General features: G+C 61.3%; 1 protein-coding gene and 1 long non-coding RNA gene across 2 annotated transcripts; one reads left to right on the top strand and one right to left on the bottom strand.

Moving 5' to 3' along the window:
* Positions 1–632: 632 nt before the first annotated feature.
* LOC116629398 (divergent protein kinase domain 1B-like) lies at positions 633–4,172 on the bottom strand (the record flags this gene model as incomplete). The annotated part of the gene is made up of 2 exons (XM_032399692.1): positions 4,050–4,172; positions 633–897 (listed from the first exon to the last, which is right to left on the bottom strand). Coding segments are annotated over exons 1-2 (328 nt in total), but the record flags the coding sequence as incomplete, so codon positions are not given.
* A 489-nt stretch (positions 4,173–4,661) lies between these two features.
* Positions 4,662–6,571, top strand: LOC116629397. The gene is made up of 4 exons (XR_004298739.1): positions 4,662–5,068; positions 5,513–5,707; positions 5,802–5,854; positions 6,167–6,571. It is a non-coding gene; the product is annotated as an uncharacterized LOC116629397 (long non-coding RNA).
* Positions 6,572–12,547: the final 5,976 nt, after the last annotated feature.

The raw sequence follows: 12,547 nt of genomic DNA on the forward strand, positions 1-12,547 counted from the left end.
ACAGCCCCCCAGGAGAGGAGGCCCCTTCGTCTTACAGCGGGGAGGAGCAGCTCCCGGCCAGCAGCTCGCTGGGAAGGCCAGGCAGGGTGCGGGGCAGGGTCGGAAGAGTCCGGGGCTTGCCAGGGCCCCTGGGGCTGGTGTGGTCGGTCCCTCCAGCCCGAGTGCTGGGGTGTTCACTAGGTGTGCACCCGTGGGCCCATGTGCCATTCTGTGTGTGGGCACATGCAGGCTCCTGATGCCCGCCACCTCGCGTGCACACCCACGGACACGTGCCCACTCCTGAGTGGCCCACACGTGTAAACGTGTGCACGCACAGCTCACACTCTAGGCCACAGGCTGCCACTTAGCACGGCCCGCCGCCCCTTGTCCCCCACAAGGACCTTCTAGGCCACAGGCTGCCACTTAGCACGGCCCGCCGCCCCTTGTTCCCCACAAGGACCCTACCCATGGCCTCCTTTGGTGAAGCCCTGGCCCCGGGGGGGGCGCTCAAGGCCACCAGTATCTGTCCACCCCAGTCTCCCTGCTAAAAGTCCTCCCTGCAAACACCTCCGAACATCCCAGCCCCCAGCCCCGCTCTCCCACGCACCTGCAGCAGCCCCCCCGCCCCGTCCCTCCATTCGTCCCTGCCGCACCCAGCGCAGTCAGGTCCATCTCAAAGTCCACCGCGCCGGCGCCTCTGAGGATCCAGGGCCAGCTGCATGTGACCCGTGCGCACGGGCCAGCACCGGGCAGGGAGGAGCCCTCCCACGAGGCGACACTTACGATAAGCACCTGGCAGACGTGCCCACGGCAGAGCTCCGCGCGGGACGAGTAGTGCACGTACACCATCCAGCTGCCCACAGAGACGCCCAGCCAGACCAAGAAGACGTACTTGACCCTGAGGCCCGGGAGCCGGCCCTGCTGGGAGAGAGGCCTGTGAGGAAGCGCCACGTTCGGGGTGCGTGTGCCCCCTCCACCAGCCCCAGCCTTCCCGGCGGACCCCTGCCCGGGGCCAGCACCCGGCCCTGCTCCAGCCTCCGAAGCTGCCCGTCACGGAGGGGGCGTTCCTGGGCCTCGGCAGGCCCACTCTGGGGTGGGGGCAGGTGCCCAGTGCTCTCAGACTTTTACATCTCACCAGCAGGCAAGAATAAATTTCAAAATGCACGGAGACACACGGTAGACGACTCTATGTTGACCTATTTTGATGAATAAAGATATTTTACAAATTTCCCTCCTGCCTTGCTGACCTTTAACCTCTGCACAAGGTCAGGCTGGAAAATCCGCCGCCCCCTTGCCCCCCGCCCGCTGTCCTCTGACTGGTGGGCAGTTCCAGCTGAAGCAGGCCCAGCCCGGAGATAGGTATGGAGGCTGCAGTGCACAGGGCAGGCCTCAGCAGCCCAGGCGCCCTGGGAGCCTTGAAGAGACAGCACCTCGGAGACCGCGAGCAGGCGGCATCCTCCCCAGAACCAAGGGCGCACCGACAGGTGAATAGCTACGCAAAACGGGGTCTGTCCACGTCGTGGAAAATCATTCACTCTAAGAGGAAGGAATCCCAGCTCCTGCCACAATGCAGATGAACATGGAGGACACGGTGCCGAGTGAGATCAGCCCAGCGCAGAGGGACCAATCCCGAAGGATCCACTCCCAGGAGGCCCCAGAGGAGCTGGACCCACAGACACGGGGTCGGGGGTGGCGGTCAGTGTGTAATGGGACAGAGTCCAGTCTGGGAAGATGACTACGTTCTGGGGACAGAGGGGATGGTGCACAACAGTGTGAACGCACGGACACCCCTGAGCTGTGCGCTTAAAAGCGGGTAAGAGGAGAAATTTTAAGTCACGTGTATGTTCCCAGATAAAGAATAAATAAGACAGACATTTCGCGGCCCTACGGCCAGAGGCGCTGCCCCCCATGTGTGGGGGGTGCTGGGAACAGCGTCTTGGGGGCTCAGCCCCTCTGCCAGGGTTCCCCAGCTGATGTGCAGAATCACAGGCGCGGGGGGCCCAGACCCACCTGCAGCAGGTGGGCGAGGGCGTGGCCTCCCATCCAGCTACCCCTGCCCTGGCGAATCCCAGGCCGCCTGGACTGCTGTCCAGGAGCAGCCAGCTGAGGGGATGGGGTTACCAATGTTCCAGTCGGGGGGGGCCAGGCCCCAGAGAAAAGGGCTGGGACCCAGGGCCAGGAGGTGCTCCGTGCCCCACTGCTTAGCCAGAGGCTGGGGCTGGCTCTCCGGTGAAGACAGGGTAGGGGCCTCTGCTGTGGTCGTCTTTATGGCTCCTCCAGGACAGGCAGGGGCCTCCCCTCCTGCTTCCTGGGCACCAGTTCACACAGCTGGCCCTCCTGGGAGGGGCTGTAGCAGGAGGACCCCTGAGAGCAGCAAGGACTGGGGTGCGCTGGGCAGAACAAGAGGGCTGGGCCTCAGGCCCACTTGTCCTGCACCACATCTGCTTCCGTCAGATTTGTTCAAAAGGAAAAACAGGAAAGCAGAGAAACAGTGGGTGGGGGGGCTGGGCAGCGGGGGGGGGGGGTTGTTTTGGCAGGACAAGGTCAGAAGACTTCCGGCTGGCAGAGAACAATGCTGTAAGGTGGGGGTGAGTGTGGCCTTGGGGGCGCTGGCAGCCAGGAGGAGGGCAGGCTGGAGCAGCGCTGGACCTGGGGCTGAACCCGGGGTGGACTCAGGCTCTCCGAGGGACCGCAGGGCCCACCACGGACACGAGCCACACCCCAGCCAGACCCCACCCCCCAACCCCAGGCTCTCCCAGGAGACTGTCCCCACCTGGCCAGCTCTGACTAACCCGACATCCTGATCTTAGATGGGTACCTCCTCTAGGAGCAGTCCCGGACCCCCATGGGTCCTACCTCCCACCAGTGAGTGAGCCCCCAGGACAGGGCAGGTCTTACTCTTCAGTGGGTCCTATGCAACTGCTCCCCAACCCCACCTGGCCCTGGTTCCTGGTGGAGCCACTGACTCAGGGGTCAGTAACAGCCACGTTACCCAGGGACCAGCACCCCACATGCACGATGGCACCAAACCTACCTCCAGCCCAGGAGGGAAACTGAGGCTCTGAATGTGACCTGACAATAGCAGGTGGGCGGGGCTGGCTCAAACCCCTGGGAACCAGCCTGTCCTGGGTCCTAGGTCAAGCTCTGGGCCTCCCCTGCAGCAACCTGGTCAAGGTCCCTCCCTCAGGGGACAGGGGAGGGGGGCAGTGCACAGCCCACTTCCTGGGCTAGGGGTGGGCCATCAGACCCCTCAGCTCCCACCTGGCCTAGAGCTGGGCCAAGACCAGGATGCACCCTGAGGCCCCAGGTGGGCAGGAAGGGTGTCCCACACAGACACAAAACCCAAATGTTTCCTGGCTCTGAGGCTTACCCCCCCCCCCCCCGCCCCCTGCCCCGGTGGGGAGAGCTGAGGACAGCCAGGCCCGGGGCCAAGGGCACCCTGGCAGGAACCCTCTTGCCCTGGCCCAGGACAGCCTGGGGAGGCCAGGGAGGTGTGGGCTACTTGGAACAGGACTGCACCTGAGGCCATCTCGGTCATGGGGTCGGCCTGGCTCAGACCACCTAAACCAGAAGTGACAGGCTACTCAGCGGGGTTCCCAAGGCAGCCTGGGCTTCCCCAGTAGACAGCGGGCCACCGGCAGGGACGGTGACCTGTCCAAGGTCATGGTGGGGGTCAGGCACACCCCTAAGCTCGGGCTGGCTGGGAGATGACCCAGGGGTAGGTTCTGTCCTTCTGAGAGCGTTTCTATGTGTCCCAAGTTTTCCATAACAGAAAAACAAACCTTAAAAGAGGCACGGACCTGGCGTGCTTTCTGGGCCTCCGGGAGGGGTGGGGCGGTGGGGGTCCAGACCATGGGGGAGGGGCTTCTTCAGCCCCGGGGTCAGGGGCTGCCACCCCGCAGCATCCGCCGCCCCTCTGCCCGCCCCATCAACGCCCCCTCCCCAGCGCCTCCCAGCCCCGCAGCCGCCCCAGGGCCACGCAGCGCGGCGCGCAGGAACCCCGCGTCCCGCAGCCGGCCCCCTGGCTGGCCGCCGCGGCCCGCACCGAGGCCGGGCGGGCGGGCGCCTACCTGCAGGCCCTTGGAGAAGGGGCAGAAGAGCACCAGGTGCGCCAGGCGCCGCAGCCGCCGCATGGTGGGCCCCCGGCGTGCGCGGGCCCGGCTCGGCTCGGCCTCAGCCCCGCGGGCCGGCCCGCAACGGCCGCCCTCTGCCGCCGCCTCCCCGCGCGCCCGTGCCCGCGCCCGCGTCCACGGCCACGTCCACGTCCACGCGAGGGCGCACTCTGCCGGCCGGCCCGGGCGGGGGCGCGGGCGCGGGCGCGGGCGCGGGAGAGGGGCAGGGGCGGAGGAAGAGGAGGGGCGCGAGAGAGAGGAGGAGGGGAGGGACGCGGGAGAGGGGAGGGGCGGGGGCGCCGGAGAGAGGAGGGGAGCTGGGAGAGGGGCAGGGGCGAGGGAGGAGAGGAGAGGGACGCGGGAGGGGGGGGGGGGGGGAGGGGAGGGGGGGGGGGGGGGCGGGGGGGGCGGGCGGCGGGGGGGCGTGGGGGGGAGGGGGCGCCCGCGGCCCCGCCCCTCGCACCCCGGGCTTGGGCGGCGGGGCTGTCACCGCGGGCCGTCGCGGACGCGCGGGCGGAGGGACTAGCCGGCCGCCTTTAGAGCCCCATGGGGGGGGAGGGTCGGCGCGGGGGGGCGCGGGGGGGCAAGGCCGGCAGTGGGGTCCCGCGCAGCCACCCGCCGGGCCTGGAGGAGCGGTGGACGCAGTGTGAGCGTGTGCGGGTTTCTTCCCTTTGTCCAGGGAAGCCGCTGAACTCACCTTTCTCACTGTGCGGTTGCGCCCGCGTCCGCCGCCACCTCCGGGCCCTCTCTCTTTGAGCCCCCGCAGCCCCAGCCCTGATCGTCGCCCCGCGTTCCAGAAACCGGGTGCAGCGGGGACAGCCTTGGGGTCTGGCCTGTCACCGGCAGAAGCCAGAAATCCAGTGCCCTGGTCCGTGCGGAGCCGCGCGCCGGCCCGGGCTGGGTCAGCGTCCGCCGGCGGACGTGGGGTGGCCAGGGGCGCAGCTGCCCTGAACTTTGGCGCTGGGCTTTGTGTGCAGGTGGGTGTTCCCGTCGGGCGGACGAGCGCGGGGCTCCCGCCGTGGGAGGCGCGTGGGCCGCGGGGCCTCCGTGTGGTCGTCTGCGTTTCCCTGTGGACTGACCACGTCGAACCCCCTGTAGATCTTCTTTGCCAAAACGTACTTTAATTTTTTTCCCCTGTTTTCTTTTGACTGTAGTGTTTGTTTCCTTGTTACTGGGTTTGGGGAGCTCCCCCTAACTTCCGGGTACTACTACCTTATCACACTTGATCTTAGCCAAAAGGCCGAGAGACCAAACAGGTGATCTGCAAGGGTTTTTCTCCCAGTCTGTGGCTTGTCTTTCCTAACGTTGATGAAGCCCAAGTGACCCATTTTTTCCTTTTACAGTTTGTGCGTTTCTTGTCTATGGTATCTAAGAAATCTGCCTAACCGAGCAGCGCAAACATCTTCTGTGTTTTTTTCTAGGGTTTTTGGTACAGCAGTGTCCCCCCCTTACCCGCCGTCTCAGTTCGCACGCTGGCCACGGTCCAGAAGCAGATGACCCTCCTTCGGACGGAGGCTCAGGCCCGCAGCTGCCTCCCGCTGCACCACACCCCTGCGCCCCTCATCTGCGTCCTCCTGCCACGTGGGCATCTCATCCTCTAACGGCATCCAGGAAGGGTGAGCACAGGGCCACGTGACGTTCAGAGAGCGAGACCACGGCCACGTAACTTTCCCACGGCGTACTCTTACTGTCGTTCTGCTTTCTTATTAGCCATGTTGTTACTCCCTTCCTGTGCCTACTTTACAAGCTGAGCTCAACCACAGGTACGTACGTGTAGGAGAGAACGTAGTCCGTGGAGGGATCGGCACTATCCGTGGTTTCAGGTGGCCACTGGGGGTCTGGGAACGTATCCCCTGTGGATAAGGGAGGGGGCTACTGAATTGGGTTTTGCACGTAGGTCGATAATTCGGTTTGAAGCTAACTTTTGTATATGGTGCAGGATATAGGGCAAGGTAGTATTTCGGATTTTGGTTTTGAGTTTTGGGGTGTTCCTTTGTTGGGCTTTTTTGCACATGGGTGTCTAGCTGTTCTAGCAAGTTTGTTGAAAGATGAACTCCTGTGTGATTTTGTGGCAGAGTGCCGTGTGGGACACCGCCCTGTGAGCAGCTTCCCTCCCACTCCCCCCACCGCCCGGACCCTGGAGGCGGGTTTTCAGCAAGTTCCGAGGCCAGATTCCCAGCGATGCTGCAGGCACCGCGGTGACTTCTCTGCCATCCAGGGACCCGCAGCTGCGCCCTCCCGCCAGGGTCTCAGCCTGGGGCTGGGGGGCTCCAGCTCAGCCCTAGCAGATGTCCCCATGTCTGCTCTTCAGACCATGCCTCTGTAGCAAACTTTCCCTGTGTTCCTCGCCATGTGGCTTCTGTCACCTGACGGGACCCCGGCTGACACAGGTCAGGTGCAAAAGAGGACACGAGCATTTTTTTTTTTTAAAGATTTTATTTATTTATTTGACAGACAGAGAGCACAAGTAGGCAGAGCGGCAGGCAGAGGGAGAGGGAGAAGCAGGCTCTCCGCTGAGCAGGGAGCCCGATGGGCTCGATCCCAGGACCCTGGGATCATGACCAGAACCGAAGGCAGACGCTTAACGACTGAGCCACCCGGGCGCCCCCACCAGCATCTTTATAAAACTCACCGAGACCCACTGCACCCTACACTTTGGACCACGTGGCTCACCCTCAGGCACCCAGTGTCCTCAACCAGATGGTCATTACCCTTGAACTTAGGGCCATGACGGCAGCACAAGAGAGTCCAGGTAGTTGGACCAGAATGAAGTTTAGGTCCCATAGGCCCCAGAGCATGTCCTTAGAGGAAAGAAGCCTCCTGCTCAGGAGGGTCAGGATAGAATCCCGAATATCCAGAAGGGATCTAGACGGCCCCACCCCCACCCTTTCATCCTGGTCATTACCGAGGAGGTGGTTCAACCGCCGTGCACCTCTCTGGGGGTGGCCGCGGTGCCCAGGCCAGGGAGAGGGCACAGAGATGGAGCCAGAAATCTCCATCAGTGAACTTTGGAGAAGGCTGTTCCGAGGCTCAGCAGCGGCAGGCTCCGGGGTGGCAGGACGTGGGGACCGGCCCACAGTGGGGGTCCTTTGTGATACAAGGAGCACGGCTGTCAGATTATAGGAGGGACCAGAAACACAGTGGCCGTGAGGGTGTGGCCAGCCAGCGCTCGGCTTGGAAAAGCCCAGGGACGAGGAAGGAGGCGTTGCCCACAGCCCGGAGCCGGGTCCAAGTCTGACGGAGTCAGTTTGCCCGGAGCTGGGGCTCACTGCCTGGGGACTGTGAGACAGGTGACCCCACCCTGGGCAGGAGTCCCATCTGGTGTGCAGTGACCACCTCTGCATCCGAGTACAAAGTCCGGGGTGTCGCCGGGCATGGGGCCATGAGCGACCCCGGGGGCGACAGTGGCCGACTGGGCGGTGCGGCCGCTCGGGTGGTTAGAGAGCAGGCGCCCACGAGCGACCCAGAGACGGCCAGTGGCTGTCACTCCCACAGCGCACGGCACCGGAAAGGGGAGTCTCTAATCTGCGATTTTGCGAGTGGCAAACTGGATGGTTTCCTAGGGCTGCTGTGACCGAACACCGCAGACTGAACGGCTGAAGACAAAAGGAACTGATTCTCACAGGCCGGAGAGCAGCATCTGCAGGCAAGGAGTCCCTCCACAGCCTCCAGGGGACAGTCCCTGCCTCTCCCAGCTACGGTGTTGCGGGCCATCCTTGCTGTTCCTTGGCTCGTGGCTGCATCCCCACAGTCTCTGCTTACACTGTCATAGGCTGGCTGTCCCCCTGTGCGTTCCCCCTCTGTCTTCGTGTCCACACCTTCAAAGAGCCTATTTCCAAAGAGGCCACGCTCTGAGCTTCCAGGTGGATATAAATCTGGGAGGGCGGGGACACCCTCCAACTCAGTACACAGACCAAACAGCCCAAGAGGTAATGAAAATAGAGGAACCCCAAAATAAAAGTGGCTTAGTCAGGAGAAAAGTGTATTTATCTTTCTTTTTTTTTTTTTTTTTTTTTTTTTAAGATTTTATTTATTTGCGAGAGAGAGAATGAGAGACAGAGAGCATGAGAGGGAGGAGGGTCAGAGGGAGAAGCAGACTCCCTGCCGAGCAGGGAGCCCGATGTGGGACTCGATCCCGGGACTCCAGGATCATGACCTGAGCCGAAGGCAGTCGCTTAACCAACTGAGCCACCCAGGCGCCCCTGTGTATTTATCTTTCATGTAGCGCTATAATGTACGCACGCGAGAGCGGGGAGCCCACGCTGTCCAGGAACTTAAACTCCTTCTGCCCTTTTTGTGCTGGTGTCCTCAAGACATGGTTTCTGTCTTGGAGTTGAAAATGGCTGCTCCCTGTTCCAGCGTCACCTCCACGCTCCAGCATCACCTCCACGCTCCAGCCGTCACCTCCACGCTCCAGCCGTCACCTCCACGCTCCAGCCGTCACCTCCACGCTCCAGCGTCACCTCCAGCTCCAGCCGTCACCTCCACGCTCCAGCGTCACCTCCACGCTCCAGAGTCACCTCCACGCTCCAGCTGTCACCTCCACGCTCCAGCCGTCACCTTCATGCTCCAGCATCACCTCCACGCTCCAGCCGTCACCTCCATGCTCCAGCCGTCACCCCCACACTCTAGCAAGGAGGAAGAGCAAAAAAGTGAAAAGCCTGCCTCTCCCTTTAAGGACCTGGAAATACGTACCCCTTCTGTCCCAGTCCCTGCAAGCCTAGTCACATGACCACCCTTGCTGCAGAAAAGTCTGGAAATGTAGTCTTCCTCTGGAGAGCCACGCGTCCCACTAAAACTCCAGGATGCTGGGACCCTGTGGTCTTGGGCACAAGTCACAGGAAAAATGGAGAAATGACTTAGGCCCCTGGACACATCGCCCTTCCAGATGTAGCCCATCCCACTGCCCACCTTGGACTGAGGTCAGGGGTCACGTCGTCCCCTTCAGACAGGTGTTCTGGGAGGGGTGGAGAATGGGGAGCCCAGCACATGGTGGGGATGCCATCAGGCCTGGGGAAGGTGATGTCTGCATGAAGACCTAGAGGATGAGGGACGGGGGTGGGGGTGCGGCCAGGGAGGAGCTGGGTTCCAGGACAAGGAACAGAGTGCGCAGAGGCCCAGAGGCAGCAGACTGGACCAGATAGGAACTGTATGCATTCTAGCAGGGTGTGCAGTGGGAGGTCTGAGCTAGGCAGCAGGGTCCTGAGGGGCCTCAGTGGGGAGTCTGGACCCAGAACTTCAGCCCAGAGGGCCCAGGATCCCATGGACAGCTGCACAGACCAATGGCCAGTGGCTCCGCGGGCTCACTCTGGCTGGGAAATGGAGACTGGAGCAAAGGGGTTTTTCTGAGGGCTGCTGGGGGCCCAGGACCACCTCCCTGGCAGGCTGGGCACTCCAGGCATGCAGGGAAGAAGAGCCACTATTTCAGTATGGGGGCTTCTGGAGAGGAGAGGAAGCTTGGAAGCTCTCGGGGCCCCAGGGCCAGCCCTTCAGGTCAGGGGATGGTGTGCAGGAGTCGGGGGGGAGGACGGGCTGGATACTGTCAAGAGCTCAGGGCCACCTCCCCAGGCTTGGGGCCATCTCTGTCTGCTCGGGGACGGCCAGGGCAGGAGTTATGGGGCCCTCCCGACAGCGGTCCCAGCCTGCTCCTCACTGTGTCCTCTCCTCTCATAAGGGCACCGGCTGGGATGTCAGGCCCATCCAGGCAACCCAGGGTGACGTCACCTCGAGATCCTTGGTCCTCTCTGCAAAGGTCACAAGTAAGGCCACACTCATAGGTTCCAGGTGGACACAATTCCATGTGGGGGCATCATTCAACCCACCACAATGACAAAAGCAAATTACAAAGCAGTGTGTGTAGAATGAGATGGTTTTTGTTACGAACGTGTGTGTTGTTAGTGTGTGTGTGCGTGTGAGCGTGCACGCCCTGGAATAGACATACACGTGTCTCTGTTCTGTTTCGGAAGAGGCTGGTTAGCAGTGGCTACTTTGGGGGAAGCAGAGGGCTCCTGTCCAGTTTGTAATAATATATACCTGTATTTCAGTATTTTTAAATGGTCAAACCTCGCTTGTCTACTTCAGAAGGGGGCACGAGGGAGGGAGGAAGGGCCAGCCCCCGGCTCAGCTGAGGGTCTCGCAGCTCAGTGCGTGGCGGGCAGGGCAGGGCGGGGCTCGGGTCCAGCTCTGTCCCGCGGCGGGTGTGGCTTCCGGACCTCATGGGGGCAGAGAGGGCGTTCGGTGACTGGTGACAGGGCAGAAAACCGTGTGACTGAGACAGATTGGCCGGGAATAAGCATGACTGACTATTTCCACAGTGATGACTTTGGTGTCACATGGGGATAGTTTGGCAAACTTCCATGTGATTCCATGGGATTTTTTTAGGGGCGTGTGTGTGTAAACCCTCCTCCCTGTGTAAACCCTGTCATCATTTTTAACTCATTGTAGCTGTTCGTTGTTTTTGTTACTGTGGGCTGCATCCTGTCCAGACCCAAATCCACATGTTGAAGCTCTCACCGCCCCCACGTGATGCTGTTAGGAGGGGGTACTTGGGGGTATGGGGTTAGTGCCCTTGTGAGCAGAGACCAGAGTTCTCCCCCTCCCTCTGTCTCTGTCTGTCTCCCCACCTGTCCCCACGTGCGAGGGCACAACGAGAAGGCGGCCAGCTGCAGGCCAGGAGAGTTCTCCCCGGGAGCCACCCTGACCCCACATCCTGCCTCCAGAACCCCGAGAAATAAGTGCCTGAGGTCTGAGCCGCAAGGCTGCCCTGCTTCTGTGTGGCCCAGCATCGCCCAGCGGTATGCACCTGCCCCCTCAATAGAATCAGAGTCCGCAGCCCCATTCTTGGGGGCCTGCTGGTCTGAGTGAAGTTTTAAAGGTGTTTTAACCTTGATGATACATAAAAGAAATCGTCCAACCATCGTAATAAAAATAAGCTTCCGTCTGGCCTTAGACTAGTTTTTCCCCAGCATCTTGGACTTCTTGAGGGGTATCGTGCTGGGCTGTGGCCCCGGGGGACTGGGGGGGGGTCCTGGAGCAGACCCGAAGGGTCCCAGAGAACGGGTTTCTCCTTTAGAAGGGGCCGCAGTTGATCTGAGCGCCCAGGGCCGCAGTGCCATTTTATGGGCTGCACCATGTTCTGTTGGTGGACCCTAATTTATGTAACCAGTTGCCTCTTGATGGGTATTTAGGATGAGCTTTCTCCTTCCTGAGCGAGGCTGGGTGAGTGACCTTCTGGCTGGATCCGTACCCGTTCCTTAAATATTAACTTCAGGACAGGATCCTGCAGGTGACATTCTGGGTCAAAGGCTTTATCTCCCTCCTTTTCACGATAAACACTCTGCAGAGCCCCACCCAACCGCCCCACTGGGGCCCCTGGCTAGTCCTGGGGGTGTTCAGCTGGTTGCTTCCCTCCCGCCCCTCACCCCCACCCCATTCTTCTTTCAGTCCCAGAATGCATCTGCTCTTGCCTGCCTCTGAGCTTTTGTGAATGTTGTTCGCTCTGCCAGGACTTCCACACACACCCCACCCCCACCCGACAGAGGCCCTCTGGGTCTGACAGGTCACTGGGCCCCCTGGATGCTGGGACTCCCCGCAGACCCCACCCCCACCCATGTCCGAGCTCCCTGCACCCAGGGCCGAGTCCGCCTCTGTCCCAGACCTCCCCTTGGGAGCTCAGGACCTCCAAGACTGGGACCCGGGAGAAGCTCCTGCAAGACCAGCCGGGGTTTCTGGTGGGGCTGGAGAAGGAGGGGAAGGGGAGTGGAGTGGAGGGGAGGGGCCCCAGTTAAGTCTTCAGAGGACCGCAAGCCTGGCTGACATTTTGACACAAGGTCAGAGTGACCCTGAGTCAAAACCGCATCACCGAGCTGCTCCTGAATTCCGGACCGTAGAACCATGCAAGGTTTTAAGTGTCTCTACCTTAGGGTCACCCAGCAATGGATAAGGAATACAGGAGGCTTTTAGAATTGGATGCACGGAAAAGCATCGTCCATGGGGAGACTATCCTGAGAAAAAGAAGAACAAAGGACAAGGAGTCTAAAAGGCATTTTATTTAATCTATTTATTTTTAGAGAGAGAGGGGTGAGGGGCAGGGGGAGAGAGAGAGAAGCAGACTCTGCACTGAGCGCTGACCCCATCACGGGGCTCGATCTTATGACCCTGAGATCATGACCTGAGCTGAAATCAAGAGTCGGATGCTTGGGGCGTCTGGGTGGCTCAGTCGGTGAAGCATCTGCCTTCAGCTCAGGTCATGATCCCAGGGTGCTGGGATCAAGCCCTGCATCGGGCTCCCTGCTCGGCAGGGTTAAGCTGCTACCCCTGCTTGCGCTCTCTCCACCCCCTTTCTCAAATAAATAAATAAGATCTCAAAAAAAAAAAAAAGACACTTAACCGACTGAGCCGCCCAGGCACCCCCCCCCAAAAAAGCATTTTGAAGAGAACTCCTCAGCACCTGGAGA

This window comes from Phoca vitulina, unplaced genomic scaffold (assembly GCF_004348235.1).
Source record: "Phoca vitulina isolate PV1807 unplaced genomic scaffold, GSC_HSeal_1.0 scaffold760, whole genome shotgun sequence".
NCBI lineage: Eukaryota > Metazoa > Chordata > Mammalia > Carnivora > Phocidae > Phoca > Phoca vitulina.